The sequence below is a fragment of the Nanorana parkeri genome, unplaced genomic scaffold (assembly GCF_000935625.1).
Source record: "Nanorana parkeri isolate BGI_ZX_2015 unplaced genomic scaffold, ASM93562v1 scaffold332, whole genome shotgun sequence".
NCBI lineage: Eukaryota > Metazoa > Chordata > Amphibia > Anura > Dicroglossidae > Nanorana > Nanorana parkeri.
Genome location: NW_017306600.1, coordinates 255,431 through 279,301, shown reverse-complemented (window position 1 = coordinate 279,301; position 23,871 = coordinate 255,431). Strand labels below are relative to the sequence as shown.

Sequence of the window (23,871 nt, the reverse complement as noted above, 5' to 3'; positions counted from 1 at the left end):
TCCTATAGCAGCGCATATACTGTTGAAAAGGAATGTTGAAAATACAACATATACTAATGTACTTTAATATGTCTTTTGAGATTTAGATGGAACTGTAGTGCAATGCTAGCCGCTATGAGCATGCTTATCTATGATACACAGCAAATTTTGTTTTTCTCACTCTGTTCTCATAATGCGGTATGCATACGTGTAACGTTCTTCTAAGCAAGTAAAACTTAATTCAATATTCCTCAAGATCTCACTGCTTCATCTAAACACATAACCAACAATAAGCACATCATAATGCAGCTCTGCACGCTGATATGAAATTATCTTACATTCATTAGTTAAAGAAACATATTTTTCTTTTACTTACTGTATGGTTATTGTTTTTCCACTGCCTGGTCCTTTTTGGCATTAGTGATGTAATGTGACCAAGTGTTGCATACTGGGTAGGCTACATTAGCAGTGCATTGCTGGGAAATCTCATCTGTAATATCACCAGATCTCGTGGAAAGGCATTTTCCACCCCTGAGATGATTTACATGGTCACATGTTCTAGTCATGTGTGCCAGAGTTTCAGGAGGTAAAGGAAGATATATTGATCTGCCCTTAGTTAATATGGCCACAGCAAGAAGAATGAGCAGGAAAAGAAAAACAAGGTATTTTACATACCTTGTTTTTCTAAAAAGCCGTCAATTATCTATAAGTAGCTGTTCGTAGATTGTCATTATTGACCATAAGGTGTATTTGCTGTCACTTCAAAGATATGGGTAAAGTTCCTCTTTAAGTTTGCCACCTGTACAGACTTCCAGACAATGCTTTGAACATTTTGAAAAACAAATTTCAGCATATCTAAACTCTTTTCAAATCTAAATGCAATTATTTTTGTAACTTTATTGTGCATATAGTTCACAAAATGAAAAAGCATGTTTATATTGTTCTTGAGTCAATGGCGTTTCATTGTGTCTGTTTCTGTTTTCCCAGTTTAGATGTACAGTAATTGTCTTTGATAACTACGTTAAATCTTGCTATGGCCATAAAGTATATCAACTTATTTTGCTGTTTTTTTTTTCTTTCCTGCTGGCAGACACAGCAAGCAAAATTTTATGAAAACATAATGAAAATTCTCCGTCCAAAGCCTGATTACTTTGCAGTTGGATATTATGGCCAAGGGTTCCCAACATTCCTTCGGGTAAAGGTTTCATATTGACATTAATTTTGTGAGTGCCAGTAGAGTTGTAAAATGAACTAACCCAATAGCCCAAGAGATTGGAATTACAGGTTTATTCTCTAATGTTTTATTGAGCAATGTGGATGATATTTTAGGATCATATACAGTAGTCACTCTCTGAAGTGGTTTTAATGTTGTGTTATCATCCCCCAAAACACACTTCATTTATGTGCTTAATTTATCATTTATGTGCTGGTTTGCCATACATTTGATAAATTCTGCACTTTTGTTACCACTTACTTCTGTCCGTGATTAAAGAGACTCTGCCGCTAAAGCATTTTTTTCAGCAAAAATCTTCCCATAAGATTATATGTGTATTTAACATATTTGAATGTTATTTACCTGTAAAAGCCTAGGGTATGGTTAGCTCATTGTTTTTCCAAGCCTACACAAAATGGTAGTTTCATTAATAAGTGTAAAGTATGGCCTTTTTTATTAGCTGATTTGACACATGGACACAAGTATGTAGTCAGTCTTTCTAAAATTTTGAACAATGGCCACTTTTACTATACAAATATAGTTACTTACACAGTTTTGTTTGGTTTTGCTTTTCCTTTCTATTTTTTTTATTTTTAACCTTTGGTGTACTTGTTAATTTAATAATACTGTCTTCACAATAAAATGCTGTTAATTTTCTAGAATAAAGTTTTTATTTATCGAGGAAAAGAATATGAGCGGAGAGAAGATTTTTTGGCACAGCTGATGTGCCAGTTTCCATTTTCAGAAAAACTGAATACAACCTCATGCCCAGGAGATGATATAAAAAACTCCCCAGGACAATGTATCCTTAATATTCAAAGATATGGTATATTGGTACTATATATGTCATGTACACTGGTAGTTGCACTCTTACTTGATTATTGTCATGACTTGTTGTCTGGATAGCTGTGTAGTTACAAGTCCAATGAAAAATCAGTCTGTAACATGATATTACAAAAAAACTGCAAAGTGAAGGCAATTCCATAGTAGCACCAAAAATGTTTTCTTTCCACCTTTGGACAGTCTCCAGTAAATTCTACTCTAATTCTAATGACTCTGGGTGTCAAGTACAGGGGAAGTTTAGGTTAAGGTTACTAGCAGGTATCACAGGACACATTGCAGTTTCTTTAAACATTAAATACACTCTTTATATAAAGCAGGCCATGTGCAGCCTCTGGGTTTGGGTACCCCTCTTATTTCTGAAGACCCTCTAAAGGATGCCTTTGATAGAAGTTCAGCTCAGAAAAAGGTAATGTGAGACTACTAACAACTAGGAATCACCAATGAACAAACTACTTCAGTAACCATAAATCTCAGAAGGCCACCTCTGTTACCTCCTTCTGTGTATCCTATACAACTATACATTTTTATTCAAAAAAGTCAAGACAATTTGCGTGAAAACCACAATACGCAATATTTTTCATATTACTTTCAATAATTTTTATTAATTTTGTTTAATCAAAAGAAAATGCAGAACATGGTCTCCATGAGACCAAAACATCATGCATAAGTAAGTATGAAGAGAAACAGAAAAACCAAGACATCCGGGATATTTCTTGTACAAACATATAAATAGTAGTCAGACTATATATAAGCACATAGCAAGGATTGAAAGACCTATATAATGTCAATATGTAGGTAAAGCAGACTGAGATAAAAAAAAAACAAGGACTCCAATATTTTAAAAAAGTTAGAATTTGTTTTATATTCACAATGGAGTTAAATTATTTGGAACGTTTCTGAAGTGTTGATAGCTATAGAGCAGTGGTCTCAAAGTACCGGCCCGCGAGTTGGTAGCGGCCACTCTTGGTTTGGTTGATTTATTAGCGAAACTCCACAGCAGTAACCACCCAATCCACTATATGTGATTCAATCCCGTAATGTATAATACTTGATGCGTATGGAATGAGTAGCTCTAACAGTCCACAGAATAAATGGCAGATGGGATGAGCAGTTCAAAACAATCCACAATCAGATAGTCTATTGTTTTTGCAACTGTATATAGCAAATGGAATCAGAGATTGAACAATCCACAATATAGTGCAAGCAGATATTGCATAATATTTGTAATTGGCACATGGGGTCAGTAGTTGGAACTATCCACAGAATAGCACTCAAATCAGATATTTGTATAGTACCTGCTGTTGTGGTTGGTAGAAGGGAACAGGAGTCCTAAAAGTGCTAAGCGGCATGTGTTGGTTCACAGACGTTCTGAGTAAGCCCTCAAAGGTGTCCAACAGCAGGAGGTTAACCCAGCTTTGCTTCCTTGTATGCTAGGGACCTCTGAGGTCATACAGAATGGAATGTCGAGGTGGTTGTTTGCTCAGTGTCCACAACAACACAAGGATGCCGAGCAATTCAAAACCCCGCCATTTTAACTTGACAGCCGGTGCAAGGAGGGAGGAGCGGTGTGACGCTGCTGAAGTGGGTAGCGCCGGGCTCCCCTCGCTGGAACGTGCAGAGGTACAGTAAATCTATTACTCACCTTCACTCAGCTTCAGTAATCACCCAGGAGTGAAACATCTCTCTTTCGTTACATAGCAGGTGTTGCCAGCCCCAGAAAAAAGATCTTTCAATACCTGCCAATGTATGTATAACTCCTCCTCTGCATAGCAAGTGGGTAACTGTGGGCATAGGGTTCTGTTTTAGGTTTTTCTTGTTCAACCTGAATATGTAACCAGAGCCCTATCTCCTGATTGGAGGATAATTCTCTCCAGTTATGTAGCAGAACTCCAGCTACACCTTAAAGAGGGACATACGATTTCATAATATTATAATCCTCCCTTCTCCCCTTACAAGCCTCCAATAACCTTTTCTTGATATGAAAACCATAAAATGTGAACCCCATTAGACAATAACCCTGCTACCACACAATTAAGATTTTATCAGAAATAATCCACAACTGCTTAAAGTCAAGTTCCAACTTTGTAAGTGATTACCATTTATTGTGGTAATGAAGAGGTGCAGTGATGATGTATACATGTGCACATTTTCATGACTCACATTGCAGGCTTTCTTCATTTTTTGATGAAGGTTTTATTAGGCCTGATGCCTAAAAATTTAATTTTCTTCCCAGGAAAATCAGTGTGGCACCAGGATGTCAGACTGTAATCAGCTGCCCCCTCCCTGTCACCCATTGTAACATGATCAGTAAACACCAGCTCTGCCTTTACACACAATACACTGTCTGGAGGGGGAAGATATACACACATTTCTTGCACAGCACAGAGGCAGAAATTTCCATGTGGATATACAGAGGAAAGCTAACAAAAATGTAAGTTTCTGCTCTTATATACATCAGCTGCATATGCCTGCCTTATGTACATTTGGTGTATCTTGCTGGCATATGTTTCTTAAAAATGCCTCTGCAAAGGTGGAAATGGGCTTTAAGTTAAAAATTACAAGATAAAACTGGCCCACTGCAATATGACTCCTATCCAAAAGTCAACACCATCAGGAGCATCACCACACTAAAAATCCTGCCAGCAAATCAGATCAACAAGCAACAGGTAACATATCTATGCTTCACTGACAATACTAAAGGGTAGGCAAAAAGGGCATATTTATAAAATTATGCACCAAGAATAAATATTTTTAATATGAAAAAGGTAAAGCATCACTTTTTACATTGTATCCATCCCTAAATGTCTAATAAATATCTTAGATATCCCTAAATGAACAAATAATAAGAAAATACAGCTTCCAGATAAGTAAAGCAATTTCTGGAAAGTTCTTTTTATTTATGTGAAAGGAAAAGCTCACATTTTAGGAGGACATATTTGGTACATTAAGGTTGAGTATTTGTAAAATCTCTAATGCAGTAAATGTACTTAAAGTGTTAGAACACAGTGCCATAATGCAAGGTCATATATTTATTGCTGATATAGACATTTATCTCTCTCTGTTTGCCAACTATATTGTTTGATATGGCTACTGATGTTACATGTTTTATTTGTCTGTGCACCTTAACATATTGGTATTCCAGACATTCAGTGTTTCACGGTGCAACCTGTGCTTGAGGAGCAACCCCAGTTTAAAAACAAACCAGTACCTGACCAGATAATAAAGTAGGTTTCAATCACTAGCTTGTCTTCATTAACCATTAGACACATTGATTATTTTATGACATTTTTAATAGGACTTGTACACACTAGACAACCTCAACTAAATATGAGAAATGCAACAGGCCTTCATGGGTCACACACTTGTTTTTCCATTTCTTTTTTCATTCCAATGCACTGTTGTACACCAGAATATATTCACCACTTTTTTGTAAATTGGTTACAAACTCTGGCTACAAACTCTGGCTACAAACTCTGGCACTGTAGGCTCTTTCTTTTCCTGCATTTGGGATAGGTCTTTCCGTCTCATATATGCTGATCTGATCTGTATTGGCTTCAGCTTCTAATTCAGTTTTTCTGTATTGACTGTTCCTGTTTGCATGTATATCGTGTTGCTGTTGGTTATGGCTTCGCCTGTCTATCTGCTGTGCACTGACAATCACATGGGTTGCATACAGAGAATTGTACTGCTATTTAAGCCTTTATATACCCTCAGTGGCTCTGGTGAAAAATAGATCTTCCCTGTCCCTGTCCCTACACGTAGGTAAGAACCATTTTTCATCGGCTAGCAATGCAGTATTATTCTTTTTGCCGCATCTCAACTTAACTCAACCAGGGGTTCCTCCAGGGGCTGCTAGGGGCTCCTTGAGCAGTAAGCAGTGGCAAATTGATCTCCCACTACACTGATAACCTATACGGGGGGAAAGGGGTCAATTTTTCACTGACCACCAATGATGAAGTTAACTTCTTCTCTGACCACTAAAGTTAGGAGACACCACCATTTCACTGTCTGCATTTATTTTTGGTTACTAGTATTATTATTATTATTTATATTATTACTAATAATCTAATTTTAGGATTATTACTGAAAATATGTGTGCAATATATAGCAAGTGGGTGTTAAAAATGACCTGGCCTGGATTTCATATAAACTAAGTAAACCACTTTTGGAATTGGTTACAGTAGCTGCTATATCTGGGGTCACTTTTTGTGGCCCAACAAATAATTGTACTTGGATTTCTCATATACCACCTACCAATGTATAAAATAGTTGGGTAGATTAACTTCTTTTGAGAAAAGTAAATTTCCACATCAAGATGCCATGGAGAAGTATTCTAGGATATGGGGAAAGTGGATCGAATATAAAGCATCTAGTTTCCATTAAGAACATAGCTGAATGGGTTTGGGTAATGAGGTTTGGACTATTATTTATGGATGGTATGATATATGCAGTATTAATAGGTGTGAATATTTGGAATGCAATCAATGTTTAAATATGTTTAATTTAGTTGATTTTTATGAATTAGAGTAAATTGTGTAATTTAATTGTATTTAAGGTTGTCCCTGTGCAGGTTTTGAAATTAGTTTTTGGTGTAACTGTAATTATATTGTGTTATGTATAGAATGTCTTCTCTTTTTTTTTGTTTATGCATTTTTAAAATTTGATTAATAAAAAAATGTTGCATTAAAAAAAAGACTGGATTGGGTATCATATACAATAGGTAAACCACTTTCTATATTCTTGAATAAAATGTTCTAGAACATACTGATTAGACCAATGTACCATTAACTGTAGGTTCAATCAATTTAACCAGGGGTTCCCTGAGACCTGAAAATTGTTTTAAGAGTTCCTCTGGGGCAGGGGTAGCCAAACTTTTGCCCCCCAGCTGTGGTGAGACTACAAATCCCAATAGACATTGCAAGGCTCTGAGTCTTCATTAACACCTAGGCAACCGCATTTGAGTGCAGATTACAAGCTTTTTAAATGCGTTTTTGCACACGTTTTATGCGTGTTTCTGTGCGTATATATTAAGTTGCGTGTTTTTGTGAGCAGGTTGTGACATATTGATGTAAATGGGAAACGCACGCAAAAAAAGGGCAGCATTATTTTTTTGCGCTTTTCCAATAATTTCCTATTAAGTCTATTGGGACAAATCGCGCTGGTCTGCCAAAAAAGCAGCCGTTTTTCTACATGCGATGCTATGCTCTGGTGTGAACGGGGGCTAAAGAAATAAATGGGATTTCTTATCTTGAGCGTTTCAGCGTGGATAAATACGCACAACAAAACGCCTAATTGTGAACGGTGCCACATGAATGACTTCGAGATAGCACATGCATGATGGGATTTGTAGTGTCACCACAGATGGAGGGCGGACATTTTTCTACTCCTGTTCTAGGGTAAAGAGGTTGGGAAAGGCTGGTCTGCCTGAACCTGTATCTGCTCTTCTATGTGTATGCAATATACTTGTATTTCTGTTGCTGCTCCACTCTTGATTTCTACGATGTTCCTTCAAGCCAAGTTTTCCAAAATCCGTAGATCACGCCAATAGTTCCCAGATTTTTGTGACAGTTATTTGTCTAATCTTGATTCCGCAATTTACATGCTGGGGGTCCCATACTCTCTGTTTATGCATGCAACTGATCATTCAGAATCTATTCATGTCCCTGGTTTTCTCCCATTCATGTTTACTTAAAAAGGGTACAAGAATGGTGCTTCCCCCCACCAATTTGAACCCTGCAATTACTACAGCCTTCTATTTGGAACACACTCTCCCTTTTTCATACGTATATACTGTATATTCGAGAAAAAACGAAAAATACATTTGGGGGATCCAATGTTTCATTAAGATAAAAAGTTGCAAAACCTTCTGGATTGCATTAGCAGTTTAGTGAATGTTGTATCACAATCAATAAACATTTCCATGATATCCCGTTATCCTTTATAGATCCTAACCATAAAGAGACTCACCATTATGAATTTTCTCTGTATAGTATATGTTATATGTGTAAGTAACAGTTCACAATTGTATTGCTAACTGAGTGTATTGATGTCGTCTAAAATGCAAACAATTGATAAAATAAACACAGATGTTGTTTTATTGGTTCTATGGTATATGATTTTCAAGTGGACATTTCAGTTAATTTGCATACATTTAGCCTGTAAAAGTATAAGACCGTATGCATAAGTGTAAATGTATTAGCCTGACTCAATATTAAAACATTGAGCTATAATATAATCTTGAGCAAGAGCTAAAGTTTACACCGCAAGATCCTTTATGTTTTACAGCTTTTATAAGTCAAATTACGTGCAGAGATTCCATTACTCCAGACCTGTTAGGAAGGGGTCAGTTGATCCAGAAAACGAATTTGCTGTAAGTACATTAAATTGCCCATATTGATATGTCTATTAATTGTAGTGAAGGAGTATTTCCACAGCTGACTTTCTGCATCTTTTAGTAAATGCATAATATTCACTATTTCATCTATCTATATATTTTAGTAGGTGCTGTATATACAAAAAGTTAATTGAGTGGTAAATACAATAAGGCGGAATATATAAATTTAGCAGTAAAACTACACCTAATTAATTAGTTGTAAGTTGCTTCATAACCAAGTTTCCCATTTTAGCTCCACATTAAATGAGTCTATGATGATTGTATGCATAGTCTGTAGGTATGTTAATTTATTGAGCAGGAGGCACATTATATACAGTTATCAAACTGTGACTTTAGCGAACATCACATGCTTATTTATAAGGTTTACCTTAATAGATAATTAAACAGAAGAACAGAAATGTAATTAATTTCAATTTACAGGTCCTTTCATGTGGTGCTTGCATTTGTTTTAATTTTTCATGATAACATTCCCAGCAAGTGCATAAAATACCTGTTGTTCTTCCCGGAAATGCAGTGTCCTTGTTTTGCAGCCCACAGGGATCTTATTTATCTTCTGTAAACTACTAATCTCCCCATTTCCCATGCAATGTAGATAAAAAGGCAGATATACACTGCGTGGCCAGATTATTATGACCACCCCATCAGTACTTCGTTGGGCCACGAGATGACTCCACTAGATGACTTTGTTGGGCCGCCTCGTAACTCCACGAGATGTTGAACGGGGATGCGAGGAATCTGACACTGCACTGTTGCCCTTCTGTTGTCTTGTACCAGTCTTGCCACTCTCTGTTCTGCCCTAACATTGACTAGTCGCTGACGGCCACAATTCGCACGTTCAGACCCAGATTTTTGTCTGACAGTCCAGTCTTTAAACACTTTAACAACAGCTGCTCTTGAACATTTAACACATTCTGCTGTTTGGCTGATACTCGCTCCATGGCTCCGCGCCAACAATCATCCCACGTTCAAAGGCTGTTAAATCGCGTTGTTTACCATATCTTCAGAAAAAAATCACTTCTACTGTCGTAGTAAACAACCCGGTTCCCTATTTATAATGGTCTGGCCCTCTAGCAACTTTAGCGCAAAATTATAGCTAATTTGCCTACAAACGTCAGGTGGTCATAATAATCTGGCCACTCAGTGTATGTGTAGTTCAGCCTAGGCGGCAATCATGGCCCCCTCCATAGATACACTGTGTATGGGTAAGACATACTCAAGGGGGCCTCTAGGGAGCCGAACCCCGTTAGGCCATTCACTTCAGCCGAGTAATGCTGATTGCACCCGCCCATCGGCTGGCTTCGGCTCCCTTCAGTTCAGCCGAACATGCTCAGCATGTTCGGATGAGCCAAGGTGCAGAACCCGTTCTATTTACTCGATCCAACATTTGGCTCGGCTCGGTTATTCTGCTTGCTACCTCAGAGGTAGCGAGCAGAATTTAAAAAAATGACATGTAAATAAATGAAAAAAATAACGGTGTGGGGTCGCCCTCCCAATCCATACCAGACCATTTAGGTCTAGTAGGAATGTTAGGAGGGACCCCATGATAAAAAATTTAAAAAGTGTGTGAGGTTCCCCCCAAAAGTCATACCAGGCCTTTTAGGTTACTGAGAACAAAGAGCACAGGCTTGGGGTTTTGCGGCAAGAATTGAGATACTGCAGAGAATACAGCAGTATAAAATTGTCCAGCAGCAGATCAGTTTTAATTAGAGATAGTGGGCTTAACTGGTGTATGCAGTACAATGCACAATGCTGGAACTGCCACAATGCACTAGCCCGTCAGCTAAAATGCAAAGGTTAGTGTAAATGGGCCCTTAAAGATTTGCAGTGAACTTGCACAATAGTGACAGCAGTGCCTTAGAGGCAAAGCAAGTTGAAACATCTCCTTATGTAATGCAGACTGCTTGAGGTGCACACTAAAACAACTTATGAATTTGCAAGGAATGCTCGAAATTGGGATTGTTATTATCGAGTCATGCATGTACACCCTAAAACCTTAAAAAATGTGTAACAGGCAAGAACTGATTCTGTAGATACAGTAGATTCCAAAAATATGAAAAGTGAGGAATGCATTCCCAAAAGGAAGAACATTTAAAAAGCAACAACAGCATCTTTAATGATATAAATACATGGTGAATCCAAAAATGTCTCCAAATGTCATTAGGGGTCAGGAAGGAATCATTGTTTCATGTTAAAGCAAGTTGAAACAGGTTTATATAGGTTTTTAACTCTTTTCTGAGACAATAGGGTTTTCTAAGGATGCAATTTCTAAAAACTGAATTTGATGAACATATGCCTTTTTTATGCCTTTTTCTAACATTTTTAACTTGAATGATTCAATATTATTTTTGTCTTACAGTCTATGTGGATTGAAAGAACAACTTTTGTCATAGCTTACAAGCTACCTGGCATCTTACGTTGGTTTGAGGTTACATCAATGTCACATGTACGTACCCTATACATATAGTTAGGGTTTTACATTTCACTAAAAAGCTATTCAATCAATGATATTGTTAAATAATGAGTTGTATGAGAAATGCCATTCTTAATTTTTCAGGATTTATAATAAAACTCAAATCAACCAGAATCTCTGACATACTGTAAAAAAATGGAGCTTTTTACCATATCGATTTCATGTTGTTACAGCAATTTGGTTTACAGCTACTGCAAAGGTTTTAAGGACTCTACTAAGCCTACACCATTAAGAAAGAAAAACAATAACATTTAACATGAACTAAAATAACATTTTCTGTAGTGAAAACATTTATTGTTTAAAGGGTCACATATTTCTAATACAGGGCCTGCAGGTCCACATATTTCTAACTCTAGCCACTGCACATATAAACAAAAGCTGGTATTTTCTTTTTCTGAGCCTGTTTTATTTTTATCAAAACCAAATTATTCCTAGCGCCTTGAAATTGCATGCTGACTTAAGATGGCACTGCCTGACACCTAAAATCTACAAAATGTGTACAGCAGTTGATAACAATAGATGCTTCTCTTGGATATGTTATGCTAAATAATACATAATACTTTAGTATCATGTATTTATGTATTTAGCATTAAAGGAGAACTATGGATGGGGTTAGGGCTTTTCCCCATAGTTCTCCTAAGGGTAACGGGAGGACACAAACTAGCGTCCTTCCGTCACCCAAAGCTCAGTATACGGCGAGCTGCAGCTCGCCGTATACTGAGACGCCGCAGCCGGAATGGATCCCGACAATTATGTCTAGATCAACCCAGCTGCGTGAGTGACAGCTGGCTCTGCCTATCTAGAGGCAGCGCCAGCTGTACCCGCCCCTTCCCCCGTCCGTTCCTCCAGTCAGCGCTGGAGGATCGGACAGGGGAGGGGTGAATCCAGTCTCTCCCCTGTCACGGCTCTCTGCCGGCACAGGATCGAGAAGTGAGCGAGCGCCGGTATGTGTTCGCTCACTTCCCGATCTACTGAGCTGACCTGTGACAGTTTCATTGTCACAGTTCGGCTCAGATTATGAGGCTGAGTGAAAATCACTCACCTCATAATTCTCCTTTAATACTAAATACATAAATATGCAAATGCCTTTTTAGACAGCTTTTTCAATCCTATCTGTATAGAAAAGTGTAACCTTTTCTTTGCAGAAGGTTTTATGAAAAAATAAACCCTGCTGCTAAGAAAGGATAACGAATCTTGGTGGTGTTTCACTAAGGCCCCGTTCACACCTGACCGTTTTGTAGCGCGTCCTACGCTCGACGAAACGGTCTACGAAACGGCGCTACAAAACGGTCAAAAAAATAAATAGCATTGTAGTCAATGCCCTCGTTCCCACCTAGGCGTATTTCCGCCCGTCCCTAACGCCCTACAAAACGGCCAACGCCTGAAAAGGTCCCGGGACTACTTTGGGCCATTTTGTAGGGCGTTTTCCATTGGGATACAGCCAAGTAGCCTTTGGCTGTAAAAAAACCGCGTGACGGTCGCGCGACAGACGCGCATATTACAATACGCCTAGGTGTGAATGGGGCCTTATGCAGCACTCACCCACATTGTTCGTGGTTCGAGGAAATGGCGAACTTATGTTACCAGTTGTGTATTTAGCAACCAATTACCAAAAATGCACTTCTTGGCCTTGAACTGTAGTCAGGTGGCTTGGAAGGGCTAGTCATGGGAATTTTCTTATGTGGTGAGTGTGTGTTGGAGGAGACATGGAGTAGTTTGAGAAAAAGAGAGAGTGTTTGCAAGTAGAGCTAGTTGCTGCTGCTGATTGCTGAAAACATCTATTTTTAAAGTGAGTCACAGAAACACTCACTGTGTGTTGGACAGTTTTGAAGTAGGTAGGGCTAGATCGCTTAGTCAATGTGTTGACAACACTTTAAATAGATAGGGATTGACCATACAATGTTTACAGGGAGAGTTAGTTTCTGCAATCCTATACAGTTCCACTGCGAAGTCCTATATTTACAGTTACTTTGTGTTAGTGACAGTAAATTGGGAGAGATCACTTAGTGTGCAGGTAGAGATACCTTTTTGTTTGTCATCAAGAATGTTAGTTGTTGCTGTTAATCTACTTCCCCCACTTGCTTTTTTTTGGGGGGGGGGAGTATTTTTTTAATTTATTTCTCTTCCTCTGCTGTGATCATGCCTGAGCTCAGTACTGTATATATGTGCTTAAATAATAAACATTATGTCCAAAAAGTGAATCTTTTTGAGCACTGAAAAATTAGCACTCTTTCAACACAGATGATTTCTACTGCAGTGCTCATTCCCCTATAACCAGAGCAAACCTCTACTAAGGAACGTGTATTACATTTTGTTGCAACATTTTGTTGGAATTGCAATGAACACATCCGTTTCTTTTTTGCCAGACAACCATCAGCCCTCTGGAAAATGCCATTGAAACAATGTCTGCAACCAATGAAAAAATTCTAATGCTCATCAATCAGTACCAGCAGGATGAAAACCTCCCTATCAATCCTCTGTCCATGTGCCTGAATGGTATAGTGGATCCTGCAGTCATGGGTGGCTTTACAAACTACGAAAAGGTAACAAAACATACATATCTTTTTAAACTGTAACAAAATTAAATAGTTTTTCCAGTAATCATTTCTTAGCGACACTAAAGTTGAATACAAAAATGCATTAAAGTACCTTAACTATTAACAAAACTGTATCTTATCTGTGCATCACTCAGCTATAGATCCTCAAATCATCTCTAAATTTGTGATGAAACTGTTCTTCCTTCTTTGTTCCCCATGGTCCCTGTATGTGTTGTAAAAGTAGCCACCGCTCCAAGTTTGCCCCCATGATGGACTACAATCTCAATACAAAATAGCTAACTATACGTCACGGGAGTGAGCTTGGATTGGTGGCTATTTTACAACACACACACGGACCACGGGGAACAAAAGTAGCCCCCCTCCTGAAGGAAGGACAGTGTCAGCACCAATTCCGAGATGATTTGAAGATCTACAGCTGAGTGATACAAAGATAGGGTACAGTTTTGTTAATAGCTAAGGTATTTGAATGCATTTTAATATTTAACTCCTCATTTTAATGTAAAAGTGTCAAGCATTTTAAATAATACAAAAAGCTCCACCTTGTGTCAGATAGCTTATGGCCTATCAGGGTGCTTTTATGGAAAATAATTTTATAATAATAAAGCACGTGGGCTCAAAATAGAGGAGGCTAATCCAATGACATTGAACCCATGCAATAACCATAGATTCTAAACAAAGCCCCATTTCTTTGGGGCCCAATACTTTAATTTAACCTTCCTGGCCGTAATCCCGAGTATGGCTCGGGTTAATTTTCAGTTCCAAAAGCGGTAACCCCGAGCCACACTCGGGATTGCACTGTGGTGTCACTTACCTTTTCCCTACGTACCCCTGGTGTCCTCTGGCCGATGCCGGCATCTGTCTTCCAGGTTCCTTCCCTGCGAGCGTTGGAAATACACACCATGAAATACACACAATGTCATTGTAATCTGTTATGATTACATTTATGTATCAAACCATTTCACCTCAGTTTTGTCCCTACAGCTTTGTCCAGTGCCCTGCCTGCACTTTTACCGTTCTTTCTGCCTGGAAACTTGAGAACGTCCATGGCATCCAAAAAGCGTCCCTTTAGGTCAAAAGTGGTTTTAGACAAGCTAGAAAACAGAGATAGTGATTTAGAATCACTTGCAGAATTGAGTGCAGAATTTTTTATAATTATTTATAATTATTCATTGGAATTCAGACGAAATTTCGGAGATTCCGAATTACAGGTATAACGAATGCAAATGAATCCGATAAGTGTAAACTGTACAATACATTACCTTCTGTAATGACTTAGGTTACCAATCAAAGTTCTTCTTTTAAACGCATTTCAATCATTATTCTGAGAAGACTGTTCTGAGGATCAGTAAGAACAGTGCCAAAAAAATAGGATATTGTGGGGTTTTTATCTTTTTACATACAGTTCCAAGCTCACAAAAATATATTATAAATATTACTGATTAAATGTTGGATATTATTTTAATAGTAGAAGCAAATCCTCATTTGAGAAGTCCCTTATGGAATTGTTCATGGTATTAATTGCAGCAATAATCAAAGTAGAGATTTGCTTGTGTGATTATTTTATTTAACCTCACACTGTCTTAATCTAAATAACTGAAATATGCAGCTGCTTCTGGTATTTTCTTTGCATATTTTATTTTGTGGGTTGTAAATCACAGGGAATATCACTATTAACATTGTTACTGGAATTCCTGTAGTGATTTTCTTTGTTCGACTTCAGGCTTTCTTTACTGAAGGTTATATGCATCAACATCCTGAGGATTGTGAGAAGTTGAGCAAATTGAAAGATCTTATTGCGTGGCAGGTACCGTTTACTTTATAATATTTCCATATCATTTTTTATAACTGACAATGATTTAAAATTACAGTCTCTATCTTCTGCATACTTTCACACTTTATATTCCCTGCTAAAGGTTACTACAGTCTATAATCCCCTGGCATTTTTATTCTGTTGGCACTGCTATTGTTACTTCACTTAGAGAATGTAAAACAATTCTCAGCTGTGTAGCAAAGAGGCTTCCCAACCCATTCCTCCATCATACTGTAGCTGAAATAGAGCTTAAAATGGCTCCCAAATATTCAGTAAGATAAATGATTATAAAATATATAAAAAAGGAAATCAGGATTGCAAACATAAAATAAACGACGGATTGTGAAAGTGAATGAGACAAATCAATAGTTGTGTAACTTGGGCATGCTACACATGCCCCCAAAAAACGTTATTGAAGTAAACAAGGTGTGTATAGTGCTTCTCCCCACTGCTGCCCCCATTCCCCCTATGCTGGGAGTTCCCAGCTGTCAAAATGATAGCTGGGAGATGCTGTAGAAGCATCTTCCAAAATCAGACAGTCTGACAATATGTAACCCCTTAGTGACCATTGACATCCATAGTACGTCACTGGCACTGGGCCCGTTTAAACAGACTCCCGGTGGCTAAAGCCGCCAGGACGCTGCTCACCCATTTGTAAACCTAACGGCCGGCTTTACAATAGAAGCAATTTTGGCGACTCGACTGTCGCCAGATCACTTCTCCGGGTTATTTCTAACTCTAGCCACTGCACATATAAACAAAAGCTGGTATTTTCTTTTTCTGAGCCTGTTTTATTTTTATCAAAACCAAATTATTCCTAGCGCCTTGAAATTGCATGCTGACTTAAGATGGCACTGCCTGACACCTAAAATCTACAAAATGTGTACAGCAGTTGATAACAATAGATGCTTCTCTTGGATATGTTATGCTAAATAATACATAATACTTTAGTATCATGTATTTATGTATTTAGCATTAAAGGAGAACTATGGATGGGGTTAGGGCTTTTCCCCATAGTTCTCCTAAGGGTAACGGGAGGACACAAACTAGCGTCCTTCCGTCACCCAAAGCTCAGTATACGGCGAGCTGCAGCTCGCCGTATACTGAGACGCCGCAGCCGGAATGGATCCCGACAATTATGTCTAGATCAACCCAGCTGCGTGAGTGACAGCTGGCTCTGCCTATCTAGAGGCAGCGCCAGCTGTACCCGCCCCTTCCCCCGTCCGTTCCTCCAGTCAGCGCTGGAGGATCGGACAGGGGAGGGGTGAATCCAGTCTCTCCCCTGTCACGGCTCTCTGCCGGCACAGGATCGAGAAGTGAGCGAGCGCCGGTATGTGTTCGCTCACTTCCCGATCTACTGAGCTGACCTGTGACAGTTTCATTGTCACAGTTCGGCTCAGATTATGAGGCTGAGTGAAAATCACTCACCTCATAATTCTCCTTTAATACTAAATACATAAATATGCAAATGCCTTTTTAGACAGCTTTTTCAATCCTATCTGTATAGAAAAGTGTAACCTTTTCTTTGCAGAAGGTTTTATGAAAAAATAAACCCTGCTGCTAAGAAAGGATAACGAATCTTGGTGGTGTTTCACTAAGGCCCCGTTCACACCTGACCGTTTTGTAGCGCGTCCTACGCTCGACGAAACGGTCTACGAAACGGCGCTACAAAACGGTCAAAAAAATAAATAGCATTGTAGTCAATGCCCTCGTTCCCACCTAGGCGTATTTCCGCCCGTCCCTAACGCCCTACAAAACGGCCAACGCCTGAAAAGGTCCCGGGACTACTTTGGGCCATTTTGTAGGGCGTTTTCCATTGGGATACAGCCAAGTAGCCTTTGGCTGTAAAAAAACCGCGTGACGGTCGCGCGACAGACGCGCATATTACAATACGCCTAGGTGTGAATGGGGCCTTATGCAGCACTCACCCACATTGTTCGTGGTTCGAGGAAATGGCGAACTTATGTTACCAGTTGTGTATTTAGCAACCAATTACCAAAAATGCACTTCTTGGCCTTGAACTGTAGTCAGGTGGCTTGGAAGGGCTAGTCATGGGAATTTTCTTATGTGGTGAGTGTGTGTTGGAGGAGACATGGAGTAGTTTGAGAAAAAGAGAGAGTGTTTGCAAGTAGAGCTAGTTGCTGCTGCTGATTGCTGAAAACATCTATTTTTAAAGTGAGTCACAGAAACACTCACTGTGTGTTGGACAGTTTTGAAGTAGGTAGGGCTAGATCGCTTAGTCAATGTGTTGACAACACTTTAAATAGATAGGGATTGACCATACAATGTTTACAGGGAGAGTTAGTTTCTGCAATCCTATACAGTTCCACTGCGAAGTCCTATATTTACAGTTACTTTGTGTTAGTGACAGTAAATTGGGAGAGATCACTTAGTGTGCAGGTAGAGATACCTTTTTGTTTGTCATCAAGAATGTTAGTTGTTGCTGTTAATCTACTTCCCCCACTTGCTTTTTTTTGGGGGGGGGGAGTATTTTTTTAATTTATTTCTCTTCCTCTGCTGTGATCATGCCTGAGCTCAGTACTGTATATATGTGCTTAAATAATAAACATTATGTCCAAAAAGTGAATCTTTTTGAGCACTGAAAAATTAGCACTCTTTCAACACAGATGATTTCTACTGCAGTGCTCATTCCCCTATAACCAGAGCAAACCTCTACTAAGGAACGTGTATTACATTTTGTTGCAACATTTTGTTGGAATTGCAATGAACACATCCGTTTCTTTTTTGCCAGACAACCATCAGCCCTCTGGAAAATGCCATTGAAACAATGTCTGCAACCAATGAAAAAATTCTAATGCTCATCAATCAGTACCAGCAGGATGAAAACCTCCCTATCAATCCTCTGTCCATGTGCCTGAATGGTATAGTGGATCCTGCAGTCATGGGTGGCTTTACAAACTACGAAAAGGTAACAAAACATACATATCTTTTTAAACTGTAACAAAATTAAATAGTTTTTCCAGTAATCATTTCTTAGCGACACTAAAGTTGAATACAAAAATGCATTAAAGTACCTTAACTATTAACAAAACTGTATCTTATCTGTGCATCACTCAGCTATAGATCCTCAAATCATCTCTAAATTTGTGATGAAACTGTTCTTCCTTCTTTGTTCCCCATGGTCCCTGTATGTGTTGTAAAAGTAGCCACCGCTCCAAGTTTGCCCCCATGATGGACTACAATCTCAATACAAAATAGCTAACTATACGTCACGGGAGTGAGCTTGGATTGGTGGCTATTTTACAACACACACACGGACCACGGGGAACAAAAGTAGCCCCCCTCCTGAAGGAAGGACAGTGTCAGCACCAATTCCGAGATGATTTGAAGATCTACAGCTGAGTGATACAAAGATAGGGTACAGTTTTGTTAATAGCTAAGGTATTTGAATGCATTTTAATATTTAACTCCTCATTTTAATGTAAAAGTGTCAAGCATTTTAAATAATACAAAAAGCTCCACCTTGTGTCAGATAGCTTATGGCCTATCAGGGTGCTTTTATGGAAAATAATTTTATAATAATAAAGCACGTGGGCTCAAAATAGAGGAGGCTAATCCAATGACATTGAACCCATGCAATAACCATAGATTCTAAACAAAGCCCCATTTCTTTGGGGCCCAATACTTTAATTTAACCTTCCTGGCCGTAATCCCGAGTATGGCTCGGGTTAATTTTCAGTTCCAAAAGCGGTAACCCCGAGCCACACTCGGGATTGCACTGTGGTGTCACTTACCTTTTCCCTACGTACCCCTGGTGTCCTCTGGCCGATGCCGGCATCTGTCTTCCAGGTTCCTTCCCTGCGAGCGTTGGAAATACACACCATGAAATACACACAATGTCATTGTAATCTGTTATGATTACATTTATGTATCAAACCATTTCACCTCAGTTTTGTCCCTACAGCTTTGTCCAGTGCCCTGCCTGCACTTTTACCGTTCTTTCTGCCTGGAAACTTGAGAACGTCCATGGCATCCAAAAAGCGTCCCTTTAGGTCAAAAGTGGTTTTAGACAAGCTAGAAAACAGAGATAGTGATTTAGAATCACTTGCAGAATTGAGTGCAGAATTTTTTATAATTATTTATAATTATTCATTGGAATTCAGACGAAATTTCGGAGATTCCGAATTACAGGTATAACGAATGCAAATGAATCCGATAAGTGTAAACTGTACAATACATTACCTTCTGTAATGACTTAGGTTACCAATCAAAGTTCTTCTTTTAAACGCATTTCAATCATTATTCTGAGAAGACTGTTCTGAGGATCAGTAAGAACAGTGCCAAAAAAATAGGATATTGTGGGGTTTTTATCTTTTTACATACAGTTCCAAGCTCACAAAAATATATTATAAATATTACTGATTAAATGTTGGATATTATTTTAATAGTAGAAGCAAATCCTCATTTGAGAAGTCCCTTATGGAATTGTTCATGGTATTAATTGCAGCAATAATCAAAGTAGAGATTTGCTTGTGTGATTATTTTATTTAACCTCACACTGTCTTAATCTAAATAACTGAAATATGCAGCTGCTTCTGGTATTTTCTTTGCATATTTTATTTTGTGGGTTGTAAATCACAGGGAATATCACTATTAACATTGTTACTGGAATTCCTGTAGTGATTTTCTTTGTTCGACTTCAGGCTTTCTTTACTGAAGGTTATATGCATCAACATCCTGAGGATTGTGAGAAGTTGAGCAAATTGAAAGATCTTATTGCGTGGCAGGTACCGTTTACTTTATAATATTTCCATATCATTTTTTATAACTGACAATGATTTAAAATTACAGTCTCTATCTTCTGCATACTTTCACACTTTATATTCCCTGCTAAAGGTTACTACAGTCTATAATCCCCTGGCATTTTTATTCTGTTGGCACTGCTATTGTTACTTCACTTAGAGAATGTAAAACAATTCTCAGCTGTGTAGCAAAGAGGCTTCCCAACCCATTCCTCCATCATACTGTAGCTGAAATAGAGCTTAAAATGGCTCCCAAATATTCAGTAAGATAAATGATTATAAAATATATAAAAAAGGAAATCAGGATTGCAAACATAAAATAAACGACGGATTGTGAAAGTGAATGAGACAAATCAATAGTTGTGTAACTTGGGCATGCTACACATGCCCCCAAAAAACGTTATTGAAGTAAACAAGGTGTGTATAGTGCTTCTCCCCACTGCTGCCCCCATTCCCCCTATGCTGGGAGTTCCCAGCTGTCAAAATGATAGCTGGGAGATGCTGTAGAAGCATCTTCCAAAATCAGACAGTCTGACAATATGTAACCCCTTAGTGACCATTGACATCCATAGTACGTCACTGGCACTGGGCCCGTTTAAACAGACTCCCGGTGGCTAAAGCCGCCAGGACGCTGCTCACCCATTTGTAAACCTAACGGCCGGCTTTACAATAGAAGCAATTTTGGTGACTCGACTGTCGCCAGATCACTTCTCCGGGCCAGTAAACGGGCCGCCCCCCGAAACCACCACTGTGTTTCCTGGGCTCCGCTGCCCCTTCTATGGGCCCAGGACCGGGAAGCTGGGGAGGAGATTGGTGAACATCCATTCACCAACCTCCTCCCTGCTGTCAGTGCTGGGCTCCTGACGCCCAGCTACAAGCTATTGAAGTGCGATCTGCACTTCAATAGCTTATTTCAAGTGTATAGGTGATACTAGCGTTACCTTAAGGAAAACAAAAAAGAAAGGGGGGAGCGCCACAACCAAATGTGTAATGGTGGGTAAGCATGTCAGTGGGCCAGGCCGTGAAAGGGCATGGAATGGTGGCTTTCGCCCGTAACTAACCGCAGTTAATGGTGGTGCCTTCCCGATGGTGTTGATGTAGTTCGAGATGAGGGGGAAGAGAAAATAATACAAAGTGAACCTCGAGCAAAGTGTAGCAAACAATGTGGCAATGTAGAGACTCACCAGGAGGTTAGGAATTAAGTAATGTCATCGACGTCACCTTAAAGCAGAACTATGAGGTGAGTGCTTTTCACTCACCTCATAGTTCTAGCCAACCTGTGACACTGAGACTGTCACAGGTCGGCTTAGTAGATCAGGAGGTGAGCTATCTGCCGTGACAGGGGAGGGGCTGGATTCCCCCCTCCCCGCTCCGATCCGCCAGCGCTCACTGGCGGAACGGACGGGGGAGGGGGCGGGTACAGCTGGCTCTGCCTCTGCCTCTAGATAGGCAGAGCCAGCTGTCAGGCACGCAGCTGGGCGGATCCAGACATAATTGTCGGGATCCGCTTCAGGTGCGGCGTCTCAGTATACCGCGAGCAGCAGCTACTGAGCATACTGAGCCTAGGGTGATGGAAAGGACACTAGTTTTGTGTCCTCCCGTTACCCTAAGGAGAACTATGGGGAAAAGCCTTAACCCCATAGTTCTCCTTTTAAGAGAACCTGTCATCACCAATCTGCTATCACATGGGGGGCTTGTAAGCCTCCCCTCATGTGATAGCAATTAAAGTAAAATTTTAAAAAAATAACAGTTTTTTTAAATAGTATCAAATAAAAGAAATGTAAAAATAATGTAAAACATTTTTAAATTCCCCCCCCTGTGAATACGCGCGTCATAACGTAAACACGCGTTGGGTGTGCCTACATATGAAAATGACAATCGTGATATACATGTTGGGTATCTCCACGCATGCCAGAGTGAGAGCAATAATTCTAGGTCCAATGTTCATGTGTATCTCAAAACTGATGACCTGTAGGGGCTTTTAAAGTGTCGTCTTTGGACTTTTTGGGGTACTGAATTTTGTCGCCGTTTCACAGACACACACAATTTTTTAACCTAAGCATGTTGGGTATCTATTTACTCGTTGTAAACTCATATTTTATATTGTATTAAAAAATAGGTATTTTGTTTTAGGGCTTTAAATTCAAGTTAACTGCATTTTTCATTAAATGTTTGCGCTAATATAATGCCACATAAAAATTTGCAGCTGCCCCCATTCTATTCTAAAGGGTCTTGGCTTTCAGAAAATATGATATTTTTCGGGGTTTGAAGTAATTTTCAGGCCTAAAATGTGGATTAACATGGGTGCAAAAAATGAAAAAAAAAAAAGGCTTCAGTCATAAAGGGGTTACACACATTAGTTTGAGTGATACAAAGCCATAGTAGCCATGTCAGTCTGTCAGACCTCATGTGAATGAACTCAGCTCATGGCTAATAACCAAGCTACAGTCATAACTGATCATTTAGTTATGGAGTGCTTAGAGCTTTTGCCTTCAGCTTTACATTACCTAGTGGGTGGCTAAGCTGGCATTATGTGTCTCATCTGCCAAATTAGTCTCCTGTCAGTGAACCCACAGAGAATTATCTGGCTAAAGTGCTGGTCTGTGGAACAGCAATGCAAAAAAACGCTTGCTATGCCCAGGGGCGTCCCGAGGCCGGGTATCACCCGGGGTGGAGACCGGGTGACACCCTGCAGTGACTTCACCACCACGCGCGTGCGGGGTCATCTAATTGATGCCTGCCGACGGGCCATCTCTGGGGTACCCAGCAGAATAGCAAAACAGCTAAATAAATAAAAAAAAGGTTGAATTTTTTTTTCAAAATGTAAAACAATAGGAAAGACACCATTTTTCAGTGTTCAGCACTGTGGTACTTTGACTGACGTTTATTCCGTCATGCAATGCTGTACTGATACGAATTTCATACCATTTTTTGGGGACAGATAGAGCTTTCTTTTGGTGGTATTTAATCACCGCTGGGGTTTTTATTTTTTACTATATAACCAAAAAAGTACCCTAAATTTTGAAAAAAAACATGTTTTACTATAAAATGTTATGAAACATTTATTTTCACCCCAATTTGGTATAATATAAAAGACGGGGTCACGTTGGGTAAATAGACACTAAACATGTCAACCTTTAAAATTGCGCGCGCCCACGAAATCGCAGAAAACGTCCGCAACCAAAATTGGCCATAGGCGACACTTTAAACGTTTTTACCGCTCATCAGTTTAGTGTTATCAGTGATTGATGGCCCTAAAATTATTGCTCTCACTCCGACGTTCGCGGCGATATGTAACATGTGCTGCATAATGGGCGCAATCGTCGTTTTCGTACATAGCGCACCCGACGCATGTTTTGCATGTGTATGTGGGGGGGCGGGGGACTTTAAAACATTTTTTTTTTTAATTATTATTTGTGAATATTTTTTTTAGCTTCTTTATTTTTTTTAATGCTGTAATTTTTTTTTTTTTAGACAACTTTATTGCAATAACATAGGGGATTAAGAAATCCCCTATGTAATAGCCAGTTCACCAAACAGGTCCTCTTTATGGAGACATCAGGGGTCTCCAAGACCTCTGATGTCACCTAGGGACCCCCACAGAAGCTGATGAAGCAGAGATCTGCTTCATCAGCTTCTCTCCGGTGTTCTGCATCGGAGAGTGACACTGAATGCAGGACGTGATGTAATATACATCACTTCCTGCATTCGGGGACAGGAAGAGAGATCAAAGGGAAATCGAGTAATGATCTCCCTTTGATCTGCTGTTAGAGCGTCGCCGTGCCGGTCACAGCCGCACCGGCCACATAGGATCACGGACCGGGAGCGGCGACGAGGAAAC

General features: G+C 39.4%; 1 protein-coding gene across 1 annotated transcript in view; it reads left to right on the top strand.

Annotated features, from left to right (window-relative positions):
- Positions 1-23,871, top strand: part of DOCK2 (dedicator of cytokinesis 2) — a 173,616-nt gene that overhangs the window by 116,605 nt on the left and 33,140 nt on the right. Inside the window, exons 40-46 of the mRNA XM_018558336.1 lie at positions 1,070-1,174; positions 1,853-1,994; positions 5,178-5,259; positions 8,321-8,405; positions 10,786-10,872; positions 13,266-13,442; positions 15,178-15,261. Coding sequence (XP_018413838.1) covers positions 1,070-1,174; positions 1,853-1,994; positions 5,178-5,259; positions 8,321-8,405; positions 10,786-10,872; positions 13,266-13,442; positions 15,178-15,261 — 762 coding nt within the window. The remainder of the gene's footprint in view (positions 1-1,069; positions 1,175-1,852; positions 1,995-5,177; positions 5,260-8,320; positions 8,406-10,785; positions 10,873-13,265; positions 13,443-15,177; positions 15,262-23,871) is intronic.